Source organism: Girardinichthys multiradiatus, chromosome 6 (assembly GCF_021462225.1).
Source record: "Girardinichthys multiradiatus isolate DD_20200921_A chromosome 6, DD_fGirMul_XY1, whole genome shotgun sequence".
In the NCBI taxonomy this organism is placed as follows: Eukaryota; Metazoa; Chordata; class Actinopteri; order Cyprinodontiformes; family Goodeidae; genus Girardinichthys; species Girardinichthys multiradiatus.
In genome coordinates this window covers 11,527,112-11,541,359 of record NC_061799.1, presented here as the reverse complement: position 1 = coordinate 11,541,359, position 14,248 = coordinate 11,527,112, and the positions used below count along the sequence as shown (strand labels likewise).

The following is a 14,248-nucleotide window of genomic DNA, read 5'->3' as shown; positions in this document are numbered from 1 at the left end:
TTTTGATCATCTGATTTTTTATTTTAGAAAACATCTTCAAACAATGTGATTCTATGACAACTTTAAGCTGTTCAAAATTTTATTTCCTAAATTGCAAAGCATAAATTCATCCAACAACCAGAACCATTCAGAGACAAAAACACTCACATCCATAAACACTGTAGACCTAGATCTGGTACATGTTAGCCTATCTAATGTGTAGCGTGCTCTGTGGGGTTCCAGACAGCTCAAACAAATCTGAGGACGAGTCTCTTGGTGAGAGTGTATTTGGGCTGTGGCATCTGTCTTTTAGGTGCCATGTCATTTTTGCTGACCTCTCTGTTCACACGCGTTAGGACAGTCAGTATGTCATCGTTCTCAGGGCTGTGAAGGAAATGACAATAAGAAAAAAGTTACACAACCTGATTTTTACGATGTAGTAACCAAACACCAAAAAGCAGACAAACAAGACGGCGGTGTCCAGGACGCTTCAGGAGCCTGCTTAATGAATGTTATCAGAATCAGCTTTATTGCCAAGTTCGTACATGCTCTTTTGTTTATAAGACTTTTTAAAAAAGATAAATCCAGTCTCAATAGAAAATATTAAACCCATATCTACCAAGATGCATCCACCTATGCCAAAATTTGTTTGGTATTTTTTGTATTTTCCGAAAAACAGATTCACCTGCATTTAAACATGTTGGAGACATCGATAATCTAGAATTTTATGTAACCTTTAGCAAATTCAACTTGGCTGAGGCATTTAAGTCACTTGAAATGTAACTATTGGGGTAACACTCAAAAATGGTTTTGGGCCTTGGTGTGAACAGGAGCAAATACTCTACCACAGCAAATGACTCACCTTTCAGCTGCTTTTCGCAGCTGCTTGCACAGCTCCTGGATGTACAAAGAGCCGTGGACTGTGTGCCGATAACACTTGTGGTTAGGCACTGTGGCCATGCCTACCAAAATGTCTGCATCTGTAGCCACTGTTTTCTCGGGAGGACAATCCTCCTCCAAGGAGCCGGGTGTCCTACTTTCTTGCTTATCAGAGATGTTGCATGGACAGACTGGTTCCTGGTAACATTCACCCTGACATGCTTGAATGAAAAAGAGTTTGGGCTTCCCCAACAATGAGGGGACGTATATGTTCCTGAAAGGCTCAATCAGCTCCTCCAGTTTCACTCCCTCCTCATCACTGCCATAGACAAGGCCCTTTCCTCCGTGGGTAAGCACACATACCACCTAACAATGAGAGTGAAGGACAAAAAAAAAAAACAGCTTTTAAAGTGTATCATGTCTTAGTTTTGCTTGGATTTAGATAACTACAGCTTACACAGTTACAACTAATCAAGTAAACTAAGAAGACAAGCCCTTAGGAAAAGAGTTATTGTGGATTTTTGAACAGTAGATAAGAAAACTGATAGAGCAGCTGTGCATTACACATGAGCTGGGTCATCAGGATCTATGCAAAATGTCATGTTGAAAACAACTATCCCAGTTTATTACACTATTTAAGTCGTGAAGTATTTATATTCACACTAACACACTTAGATGACCGGCCACTTTATCAGGTACTAGGGCTGAAACAATTAATCGTTTAATTAATTAATCGTCATTAATTAATTATTGAAATAATTGTTAACTTGAGTATAGACTCTAAAACATGCAATTTGCTGAAAGAACAATCCACTCAGACCAGTAATTAGGAAAAACGTGAACAAAAATATACACATTTGCATTGAAGATGAAAACTACGGTGGCCGGGAGGTGCCAACCAACACTGCAATATATGAAACACTTTTACAAGTCTCGAAACAAATTTACCTATGAGAAAACAAATTAAAATTTCATAAAACAAATTTACATTTCAAGAAACACTTTAACAAATGACAAAATCTTACGCAAAGGGAATGTACAAACTCCAACGCTGACCCGGAAGTTATAACGGGAGCGCTCATGGTGACCCAAGCTGGACAGCAATCGAGTGGCGTTTGCCCCATTTTCGGAACTACTGCTTCAGTTGTTTAGATAACTGGACTACAATAGGTGTGGAAATTGCATACAGTTATCCTTAAAACATATTTCAAGTGCTAAGAGATCACAAATGATCGGACAATAAAACATGATATCATGAATACATTCGGCAACTTCGTAAAAGATAGATAGAAAAGTCTAAAAGTTCAATTTTGAAATTCCACATCAGATGTTGGTGACATTTAATGAGTGGAATCTGGAGGTGTCCTTCTGTCAGCCTGAAGTGACAGTAATCACTGGAAACAACCCACTTTCTTGCTATAAACACAGTAATGTCTAAAATGTCTTATTTTTAAGGGCTTTTATTTTGAAAATGTACATCAGATGTGGGTCAAATTTGATGAGTGACACTTGGAGGTGTTCTGTCAACGTAAAATGAGACTGGTCACTGGAAACAATTTTGTTTTAATAAGCGTGGAAGCTTAGGGAATATAAATGGACATCACAAATAATGAACACACAAATTACCGCATATAACAGTGACAGAAGCTCAAATGTCATATTTACATATTCGTGGGTGGACTTTTAAATATCTAATATAAATAACAGCAACAATAACATCAATCACCACGAGTCAGTTCATTTAAAAAATGGCTACTAAGGCTACTAAGAACTCAGCAAGCGCCACTGCTGTGATTCATGATGTTTTCTCGCACAACGAAATTGTGTGAGGCCTGATTTGACCATCATTTTTGAAGTGGAGGCATCTGGCCTGACCGCAGTAAAACAGAGGCAGCCGCCGTTGCAGCATCCTGGAGGCTTTTACAGCTGGTCTGGCACCCTCTGGCATCCTTGTGGCACCCTCGTGGCCAGGGACTCCACAGAGTGCCAGCGAGTTTTTAAATAATTCATTTTATTTTCTGTGAGTAACATCACAGTAACCATTCATGATCTATAATAAACTGACCTTTTGTGGAATGCCTCTTTATCAACCTTTCAGCACGTTATACATACACATAATGCTATTTATGACATAGTTTACATCTCAAGCAAATACAGCCACCTTATATTATGGGTCTAACACTGTTTACTACATAATAACTAATAATGACATCATCATTTGAAAGTATTTACTGAATAACAGTCAATAGCTAATGACTATAATGACAACCCATTTGATGAAAGTCAGCAATTTCTTCGGCAAAAACAGCGGCAGCCGGCGTGGCAGCATCTTAGAGGCTATTGCTGCTGGTCTGGAACCTTGTGGCACCTTTCGGTGGTGGAAGGACCATTTCTAGTTGCTACTGCCACAAATTGAGCTTGCCGTCTCTCAGAGTCTAAGGACCGACCACACAAAAAACAAAACCAAGTTAATCTACTCATATGTGTGCCACAAAACGGGCAATCTTCGGTCACCATGAGCGAACCCGTTACCACTTCCGTGTCAGCGTCAGGGTTGGTACCATCCCTGTCTGTAAGATTTTGTCATTTGTAAAACTGTTTTGGGTTTTGTTAAAGTGTTTTCTCACATGTAAATTTGTTTCCTGAAAAGAAAATCTGTTTTTTCCATTGTAAATTTGTTTTCTCAAATGAAAATTTTTCTCAGGCTTTGTAGGTGTTTTTCAGATTGTGTAATGTTGGTTTGCACCTCCCGGCCACCGTAGAAAACCTTTCTATATGTCCACAACTCCTCAAGTAGCATAGCTTTAGCTTCACCTGGTTCAAATTTAGTAAAAAAATAAATCTCCTATTAATCTTCTATTCAAATTTTATTTGATTAATTGAAAAATAGTTGACAGATTAATCGATTAGCAAAATAAATGTTAGTTGCAGCCATATCAGGTACACCTGTTACATTGCTTGTTAACATAACAAGACTATAATCTCGGAACACACAACAAGTCGAACCTTGAAGCAGATTGGCTACAGCAGCAGGATATCCCACTGGGTGCCACTACCGTCAGCCAAGAACAGGAAACGTATATACTATAATTTACACAGGCTCAGCAGACTGGAAAACGTGTTCCTGTTCTGGCGGGGTCTTGATTTCAGCTGTAACACTTAGGTGGTACTGTCAGAAATTGGACTAAATAACATTACAATTCTGGATCCATCCTGCCTTGTATTAATGGCTAAAGCTGGTAGGGGTGAGATAATATAACAACAATATATGTGTGGGGATATTTTCTTGGCACATATTGACGTCATGGTAACAGTTGAGCATAGTTTTACTGCCACAGGCTACCATACTTTTGCGTATGACGCCCCTTATATCCCTTTATGACCACAGTGTACCAGTCTTCTACTGGCTAATTCCAGCAGGATAATGCACAATGTCGCAAAGCTAAAATCATCTCAAACTGGTTTCTTGAGCATGACATTTAGTTCAGGCCTCTGCCTTCACCAGATCTCAGTCCAACAGAGCACCTTTTAGATGTAGTGGAAGAGAGGCGAATCCATCCAACAAATCTGTAGCAACTGTCTGATGTTATCAAATATGGACCAAAGTCTCTGAGGAATGATTGTTGAATCTACGAACAAAGAATTAGGGTAGTTCTAAAACAAAAAATGCAGTACTAGCAAGGTGTACCCATTAAAGTGTCTGGTGAATATGTGTGTGTGTGATTTATATGATCTAAAATACTTTGGGATGTAAAACAACTCACCAAGGCATCTTCCACAGAAAAATTCCTCTGGCTCAAGTCTTTTAGTGTCTCAATAATCTCTTGTGCAGTCAAGTTATATTCTGTCTTTACGTCAAAGCCAAAGCGTGTGAACAGTAATCTTAGGGCACCTGTGTTACATAGAAGAAAAGTCAAATCATAGTGTACGTGTAAATATATATATATATATATATATATATAGTACTGTGCAAAAGTTTTAGGCAGGTGTGAAAGAATGCTGTAAACAAAGAATGCTTTCAAAATGAAAGTGTTAATCATTTAATTTTCATCAATCAACAACATGCAGTAAATGAACAAAAGAGGAATATAAATTAAATCAATATTTGGATCACCCTTTGCCTTCAAAACAGCATCAATTCTTGTACACTAGTACACAGTTTTTGAGGGAACTCTGCTGGTAGGTTGTTCCAAACATCTTGGAGAACTAACCACAGATCTTCTGTGGATGTAGACGTTCTCACATCCTTCTGTCTCTTCATGTAATCCCAGACACACTAGATGATGTTGAGATCAGGGTACTGTGGGGGCCACACCATCACTTACAGTAATTCTTGTTCTTCTTAACGCTGAAGATAGTTCTTCATGACTTTGGCTGTATGTTTGGGTTCGCTCACTTCACATTTAGTAAATAAGTAAAAAATAAACAATCATAATTTATATTTCTGAAAGCATTCTTTGTTTAAGGCATTTTTTCTCACCTGCCTAAAACTTTTACACAGTACATTATATATGTGTGCACGTGTGTGTGCAAAACTAAAAATATCTACCTTCATCCACGTCTGATCCAGCACGATAATCGAGACTGGTGAAGATCTTATTGTTGATGATCACACACAACCCTCGAGGAAGATTAGTCAGAGTGTAGTACTCTGTCTACAGGAGCAAAGCACACAACCAGGTGAGTCAAAATCCCGATGTGACAAATGAATGAACAAATGAAATGACAGGCAACTGTAAGTGTGTGAATCAGTTACGTCATTAGATAATGGTGGTTCTCTCTGTGGTGTAGCATCAGCGAAAATGCTTTCTTCTGAACCTAGAAAACAAATACAGTGTTGGTGCTCAAAAAAACCGAAGAGAGTAGAAGGTTTTGCAGCGATGAGTGACTTTTACGAAATTAGGGGCTGTAATTAAGGGGCCAGTATGCGTTATTGGGTGGTTTCACAAATAATAATCATCTTACTGTAGCATAAGCGCACCTTTGAAATTTGTCCCTTCATTTACAAAGACTATTTGCTTTCCTGCCACCTTTAGCTGGCCAGCTGGATTTTATGATTTAGCTTAAAGTTTAGTTATTCTAGTGGCTTTCTCAAAATAATAAGCTGATTTGTCAAAGTAATGAAGGTTTTTCTGACTGTTGTTGTACCAGTTTGTTTATATGAAAACCATCATTTTTGTAACTAAGGTCATTGTTGATATTCTACAGCTGGAAATGTTCTGTCTCTTTGATGTAAGTCCTAATATGGGAGTATATTTTCTATTTAGACAACTTGTTGGTACCTGTTACACCAAAAGTCTGCTCTTGACTGGATGAGTTGAATCTCAGAGTGAGTTCAGTGAGAGAGAATCAGAAAAGTTAAAACTTTTGTCTGTCAAGAGAAAGTAATTCCTTCCAAAATTTCAGATCTAACTTTAATTTGGTTGTGTTAAATATTTTTTATCTGCAATGTAAACTACATTTGCATTTTTTCTGAGTACATTTTCTGCAATATTCTAGTAGTGCTTTTTTCTCTCTCTCAAAGACCACACAGTGGAGCTCAGCCTACCTTACAGAGGCACAAAGTTGCTTTTCCCCGAGTATCAGCAATTTGGTTGCTTTCTGAGCCAAATTAGGAATCTCTGGAACCCTAAAGCCCTGGTGCTAGGAGAAAACCATTGCCTTATAGCATGAACATAAATTCTGGTAGAGTGCCTCTATGTTAGAGCTGAATTTTCCCCAGACCCGAGGGAGATGAAAACATTCGCCGTGTTTGTGGAGGCTCCAAATGACAGACTAAGACACTATCTTTCCTGTCTTGCTGCGGTAGAAACTCTTTCAGTGAGAGCTGCTTGAAGGTTCTGAAAACTGAGACCTCATCTATTCCTACCTTTTTCCCTCTTTCCTTTTACTTCTGACAGAAAAATAAATCAGAATTTAGCTGCAGGTTTTAAATTTCTTTGGTGCTCCTGAGATGACTGGTTCATAGTATATTTGATTTTTTAAACGGACTCAGAGGTACTGTTATCTCTGTCAACCCCTTAGATGACATGTTGATTAGTTCCTTTTTTTTTTAATAAAGGCTGTAGAGGCCTTTATTTTTCATTTTTTTCAACAGTAGGTTGACAGGAAAGAGTGCAAAGAGAGAGGGGGAGACATTCTGCAAAGGTCACCGGGTCTGGGACTCGAACCTGGGACAGCCGCATCGAGGACTATAGCCTCTGCACATGGTCGCGCGCTTAACCCCTACACCATGGTTGGGTGGTTGGGGGACTGGGGTCGGGGCGGGCGATCGGGGTCCGGGCCGGGGTTACTCAGGGTCAGCCATGAGCCCGGGCCAGGTTCAGGTACACAAATACAGATACACAAATGTTCTATATTGAGTTGCATTTACCACTAAATATGTCTTACATTCATAAGTAACATGCACCTTTCGGTATAAAAGATGGTAATACGAACGATTATTTTTTTGAAACGTTCAGGGACATTAAAGCCATTTAAAGTGGCTGACAGTTTCTACAGCGAACGAAGCTTTGGAAAGGGGAGGCTTACTGAGGTAGGTCTTAGTCTCACTCAGGGACAAAGATGGTTGTACAGAGGAATGGTTGTCATGCGGCTTCTGTCGGAGGAAAACAGTTGCAGGGTGAGATAGCTGATGAATTACAGGAATAATTTCGCAGAATGCATGCTCAAACACAGACAAACCTGTTGCTCACTGCTGCCCCTAGGAAGTCGTAATTGTTCATTCGGACGGGCTTCAAAAAGTAAAAAAAAACCAGTATGTTATTTGCACTTCACCACATAGCGCCTTTTACTTAGAGGAATTAGACTACAAACTCTGGGTTAAAACTAACAAACTTTATCACAAACTTCTGTCACAGCACAGATGTTTACCTGTGGTAGGGAGTGTTAGACTGAACATGTAGTCTTGCACAGTCGTCGCCAGCTGTTGGTCAAACTCAAGCAGGAGCGTGTGGATCATATCAACGTTGCTGCTAGAGATCAGACATGCCTTCTCCATTTCAGCAAACACATTCAAAGCTGTCTGTAATCGTCAGAGAGAGGAATATTTTTACTGATTTCTAAAATTATATAAAAACAACAAACTCCTATTGATGTCAGAGGAGACATCTAAAGAGCAAGACATAAACAAGACAGGAGGGGGCAGTAAGTACACAACAGCTCTTAAAAGTATTCAAACCCCTGTTAAAATTCCTGGCTTTTAAGACCAAAAATACTAAGACCATGATAAATCATTTCAAAATGTTTTCCTCCTTTAATGAGAAATATATCTCGCACAGTTTAACTGAAAAACAAATCTGATAGTTGGAAGAAAGAAAAGTGTAAAACATTTGCAATAATTTGCTTGCATAAGTCAGTTGTTGTGAAGCTGCTAAACTGGAAACAAACTTCCCTGCTAGGATTTTCCTGACATTTGCTCATTTTCATCTCTTATTATCAAAATAATCTTTCTGTACAAAGGCATCAGTCAGGAAAAGGGCGGGAAAAAAATAACCAAAACCCACTCCCACAGATCAGAGAAATTTGTTCTCTCTTCAACGGATACGTTCTTTTCTTGCTGCATTTTTTGGGCAGAACCTTTTTTTGTGTGGTGTCCAAAGAATAGTTTGTAATTGGTCAGGAATTTTGAAATGGACATGGTTACAGCACTGAAATACAGCCGTGGGAAGGATCTATGAGGACTTCTGAAGAGTTCTGCTCTTGAGTTCTTGCAAAGTTAGCAATGTCCTCCCCAGAAAGAACGTCTCTCCCCAGAGTACTATAATGAACCTCTCTGTTCTTAAGGAGTTTGTATTGATCTCAACCCTGAAGGCGCTGCTGCCGTTTACATTGAGTAGGTGTATATTTCATTTGTATATACTATGTTATTTTAATAGGAAGTTTCTCCCTAATTAGAGTAATCCCAACATTTTCAATCACATGGGTCTGCTGGAATGCTGTCTTCATTCACAAGATGGCTGCTAATGTATAAAATATTTTACTGAAGTGAAAAGTGGTGCTATGATATCATCATTTGCTATGCTGCATGACAAGAGTGGTAAGTTGATGCTCAAGGTTTGCGGGTGTGTTTTCTTACACTGCTCATCTCCAGGTGTCGCCTGGCCATCTTATCTTTGAGTAGAAACTTCATCTTTTCCAGATTCTCTACAGTCAAATCTTCATGGATTCTGTACAGCATCAACCTTACAGTGAAAACATACAAATTAATTGTACATTACTACTTATTCAGCTGTAACAACAAGTTGACATAACATTTCAATCAACTTCTCATTGAGATTAGTTAATTTAACACTGATATGTAGTTTTTTTTTTTTTGCTAAGGTAAAAATCTGTTGTGCATCATTTTTTATTGCTGTAAAATGTCACAGAATCAAGGAATAATTAGTAAGTTTACTTTGGGTTATTACTTAAAAAGAAAGTATTAAGATGTCTGACCAAATAAAACAAACAAAAAAAGATATTAATCCGACTAGTTTTTAGAAGTAGAAACATGTACACCTCTGGACCAGGACAGACAGAACATATCTGGAGCACTACAACTGTACTCAAAGGTCATTTGTTCACCATCTCTGTAAACCTGAAGATGAAAGAGGAGAATTGTTTTGTTTTTGTCAGAGCAACATAACTTCAGAGATGGTGTGCAAAGTTTGAATAAAATGTATTTTGTCTAGAAACCAGAAGAGTAAGAAAACGTGTCAGTGGGAAGTCCACTGATTGCTTGAGGTTGCATCAGGTGAGGACGCTGGCCTACAGTGTGGCCCAAAGGAGGGTTTGCATTCACAGTGTTAAGGAAATTGATCAAATGTGGAGGTGAAATGAACAATCTAAGACAAATGATTTTCTCAATTTTTTATTCTCAATTGTGCTCTCAATGTACCTTTAGCACAGTGTTAGTGTATTCTAAGCAACCTTAACAACGTCCAGGGCTCTTCTGCAGTCTGGAAAAGTCTGCAATTAAATTTCAGCATTTTTGTAAAAAGTAGTTCAGAAAATTATTGACATTTCCAGACATTATTCGATACTCCACTGTCTAAATCTTTGTTCCTTCATTCTTTCCTTATACCCTTACTAGTGTCCTTTCCCTTCCACCTTCTTTGTGTCCTTGCTTCCAAATTCTTGTATTTCAATATTCCTGTCCACAGTATAAATATCTGGATACATGGTGAACTTCAGTATTTTATATTTTTAAATTAATGTAAAGGCCTGAGAACTCTATGCCTATGTTACCTGTATTCAGACCGGAAAGGACTGGCGTCCGTTTCCTCCACTTGTCTGCTGTCACTCTCCAGCAGGTGGAGAAGATCTGCTCGATGGATAGTGTGGAGCAGATAATAGAGGAAGGAACTGTTCTCTAGCAAACCTTTCTCCTCCAGTCTGATGAACAGCTCCTTTGCATCCTTGATCTGTAAGATGACAAAAAAAAAAAAAAAACAGATGCTAAATGGATGCTGAGGGGAGTTACTTCAGAGACACAAAAGAAACCTTAACATGTGGTACTCACCCCCTCGAGGCGCTTTCTGTTGATAACATCGCTACACAGGAAGCACAGCTCCGCCACCTCAGCAGAATCCAGCTCCTCGTCAATCCGGGACAGTCGCACCCTGTCCATCTCCTCCGACCAGCCCCAGGCCTGTTAGTGCTCTGCTTAGAGCTCCTGGGGATAAACATCACAAGAAAGCCACAAAAAAACTTTAAAACTTTTGGTGGTTTTGACCACCAGTTTGGTTAAAACTGGTGGCTCCAGTTTTTACCAATTAGGATTTTTGTTTCTATGGACCATAATATCTAGAGAAAATGTGCTTTAGGCTATTTAAAAGAGTAGGACTGGACAATATGTCACAAATATATCAATGTGTGCAATATTCATTTTGCAAAGGACTGCTTGGAGTGCAATAATTATTAGCTATTGTATTCCAGGTGTTATGAACTGGCTTTTTACATGTTAGTGTAATATTTAGCCAGTTGGACAGACTCTAAAGGCAGAAGATCCTCGCAATGGGCATAAATGAGTTATTCTGAATCCAGATTAAAATGTCCATATTATTCCCATTTACGCATTAAAGCGTGTCTGTAACCTTTATCTGATTATTACTGAACTCTAAAAAGTGCATCATAGTACGTTTGTTGATGAGTTCATAGACTGAAAATGAGAGTTCTTAGTTGTGTTGCAAGTAAGGAATAGTAGATAAAAAATAGATTTTTAGGAATTTCACCTGCAGATCACTGATCCTACTTGATCAAGGAAAAACTGACTGAATCTGATATCTCCAAATAACTGGTGCATCTCAAATAAAAAAAAAAAACCTGCCTTCAGATTCTCAAACTGCACATTGTTCCTTTTTTGTATCAGCAGATGCATTGTTAGGATCCTCTAGGATTGGGAGCTTGAAATAGTTGGATTTTCATATATTAGTATATATTTTTAAGTAATTTTAATTTGGAGTAACCTAGAACATGTTATACCCGTCCTGGGTCTATAGGCTGGGTTTTTGTTTTATTTATTTTATCATTAGTAGCCTGAATAAAGAACTCTGAAAAATGTAGTTCATGACTGATTAAAAAGTAATTTCCTATATTAAATCTTTAAAACATTTTCTGATATTAAACAAACCCTAGTAAAGCAGGTTTAGCCATACTGTGACAAAGGTTGTACTTACAGAAACTATGCTCACTCCTCTCCTTAACTACAGTTCTTTAAATCTTATCGTCTCACTAAAGTGTTACACTCCTCAGCTTGAGTTCCTCCTATCCTACATAAAAAAATATATATACTTTTTAAATTAATCGAACTCTACACTATATTTCTCCGGTTTTGGTCAGATTTAATCCTGAAAACAAAAGTATTATATACATTTTTAGCCCTCACCAAAACTTCAAACTCAGATGAGCTTCAAAATTTTGTCCAATCCGAATTTAAAACTATAAATTTCTTTAAAAACTGCCTCCAATGACGTAATAGCTTATTTTGTCATGGAGTTTTGAGAGCAAAGAAAAGCAATTATATTGTCCAAACACTTCTCCGAGCGCAAATCCTAAAATTTTGGATTAATTGGTACTTTTAATATCCCTTAGAATGTTTTCCTAAAATATTAATGAAATCTAAATTTATTTCATACATAGAACAGCAAATATACGGTAACAGTTATACAAGTGGCCTATTTGGTGAGATTTTACTTCCTGCTTGAAATGCCATGCATATAGGTCGTAATGGCGTCATTAAACATACACTTCAAATTGTTTGTTCTTACCAACAAGAAATATTTTAATGACTGAAAATGTTTGTACTTTAGGCTGAGTGCGACTGCGTGACATGGCCTAATTTATTAATAACCAATATGGCGTTATGGTGGAACATTTGGTTTAGATCCAATAGAACGATAGGCTATCTGCGGCCGCGAAGTTTCTGAACTATGAAAGTTTGATATACTCACTGAAACCGACGACTGACAGCGTCGGAGAAAAGCGTCGTAATGGAAAAAAAAAGTCCCAGCGGTTCACGTAACTTGGTCTGGAGTTTCTTCTTAAAGCCAAAAACAAATTCACAAGCAGGGTGTTATTGAAACGGCTTACCGCCCTTTGTTTCACTTTCAGAGGAAATGAGCGCATGTCTTCACGTCCCTATGACAAAATAGGGAGAGCGTCATTTTTGTTTACTTCCGAGTGGCTGCTGCTGCGCTTTTAAAACTATGCGACGCTTTTCCAAACCTGTCTGTTAAAGTTAGGATGCAGACTTTCATAACATTTACTTAAACACTTCCCGCTTCTTCAATTCTGATGGTTCTCTTTGAGCTTCTTCTGGTTTGCATAGAGAAAACATCTGAGCGAACGTCCAGATAATGCGGCAAGATCGCCGCCATATTGTGAGTGGCATTTGGTGGAGAGCTAAAATCCTGTATAAAGGTTTTAATTCAAGCTGTGTGGGTTAAATCTAGTTCATAATAAAGCCTTTATCTAGCTGTTACGACTGGTGGCCGTATGTGTGTGTTTTGTTTTGTACCATCATCAACAGATTGGCCAGCCGATGTCGCTGAAAAGTGCTGTTTTCCTCCGTGCTATTGGTACAGCTGTTTCTGATCGGATTTCTTCTTCGCTGGATATACTCTTCTTTGCTGTTCCTGACGGACTCGGATCTCCCTGCGCGCTCTGCACTCCTCCTGCTGGACGTCTCCGGGAGTTCATGTTGGACTATTCATTTCCTGGTTCTTCCGAATTCGCCGCCAATCATTGAAGGGACTACATTATATAAACTCTCTGCACCTGCCACTAAAGGCAGCTGGTATTTGGACAGAACAGCTCGCCACTTCTGACTTTGGTGTTGTTAAACTTTGAAGCTTGGTTATTTTGTATGCTAACCTGCTTGTTGGGAAGCTTGGTTATTTTTGTGTGCTCACCTGCTTGATGACTCCATCTTGGCTCAGAGGAGTCTCTTTAAAGTTGATTGGGCTTTGTCTTGATTTGTTTGTTTGCTTGTTGTTAGCAAGGACAATTTTGATTTAGGAAACTGTTGAATTAGTTTGTCCCTCCTTTTGGGGGATTATTTTTAGTTAAATTACTGATGGTTGTGTATTTTGTTAAATTTATTGTCATTGCGTATTTTGGGGTTTTACCCCTTATTTCTTTATTTTCATACAGTTTGTACTTTAAGTATCCTCCTTTTGTTTGTTTTGTTAAAAATAACGTAAACTGAACTAAAAAAGAAATAAATTACTCTTTCTTTCATAAAACCAACAACACCTGGTTTGAATGTTTACTTCGCCCTACCCCTAGACCGAGTGGGGTTGTAACATTAGCCAAGATGGTTTCATTGAGCTTGTCAAGGTGGAAACAGTTCCAATGTTATCTAACAAGACGTTCCACAGTAGCATGCCATTTATCAAGAAATCAGTGGATCATATTTAGTGGTTCATAGTCTTATGCACAAGCTTTTTTAAGGGTTAAAATATTTTCTGTACCTATATCTGAAATAAAAACCAAATAAGAAAAATAAAGGTTTTAAATGGAAATATGTAAGTAGGTATATTACCTAACAAAGCCATCCAACACAAAATATCTAAAAGACTTTCCGTCGCCTTCAAACTTTACCAACATGTTTCTTCCGACTGGAAACAAAAATGTTTTGGAGTGGTCCAGCCAGAGTGCCAACTTGAATCTCACAAAGAATCTGTAGAGAGAGCTAAAAATTAGAGTGATAGCAAAAAGGCCTTCCATTGTCAAAGGCTTGGAGCTCATCATCTAAGACAAATTGTCAAAATTCCAGTGGAAACATGCAAAAAGTTGGTCAGCAGTTAGAGGGGTTTGATTGTTGTTATGCCAATAAAGGCTTTTCCACTGATTATTAAGAAGGGTTAACATAAAGATCTGCAATTTTATTTTGTTAAAATGTAAATAA

General features: G+C 38.2%; 1 protein-coding gene across 2 annotated transcripts; it reads right to left on the bottom strand.

Moving 5' to 3' along the window:
* casp8 (caspase 8, apoptosis-related cysteine peptidase) lies at positions 1 to 13,301 on the bottom strand. Of its 2 annotated transcripts, none has more exons than XM_047369233.1 (12): positions 12,857 to 13,301; positions 10,361 to 10,513; positions 10,087 to 10,262; positions 8,936 to 9,041; positions 7,732 to 7,882; positions 7,543 to 7,592; positions 7,390 to 7,456; positions 5,615 to 5,676; positions 5,408 to 5,513; positions 4,623 to 4,750; positions 842 to 1,224; positions 1 to 363 (listed from the first exon to the last, which is right to left on the bottom strand). In XM_047369233.1, the coding sequence occupies exons 2-12, from the start codon at positions 10,466 to 10,468 to the stop codon at positions 228 to 230; spliced, it is 1,473 nt and encodes a 490-aa protein (XP_047225189.1). In that variant the 5' UTR covers positions 10,469 to 10,513; positions 12,857 to 13,301; the 3' UTR covers positions 1 to 227. The 2 variants fall into 2 exon arrangements, with proteins under 2 accessions (XP_047225189.1, XP_047225188.1); XM_047369232.1 differs by lacking the exon at positions 12,857 to 13,301 and adding an exon at positions 12,291 to 12,434.
* Between the last annotated feature and the right edge of the window lie 947 nt (positions 13,302 to 14,248).

Coding starts and splice junctions, on each gene's coding strand:
- casp8 (XM_047369233.1), bottom strand. CDS start 10,468: ATGGACAGGGTGCGACTGTCCCGGATTGACGAGGAGCTGGATTCTGCT. Junction 7,593..7,731: donor TCTAACACTCCCTACCACAG/GTAAACATCTGT, acceptor TACTTTTTGAAG/CCCGTCCGAATGAACAATTA. Junction 5,677..7,389: donor TGAGACTAAGACCTACCTCA/GTAAGCCTCCCC, acceptor TTTGTTTTCTAG/GTTCAGAAGAAAGCATTTTC.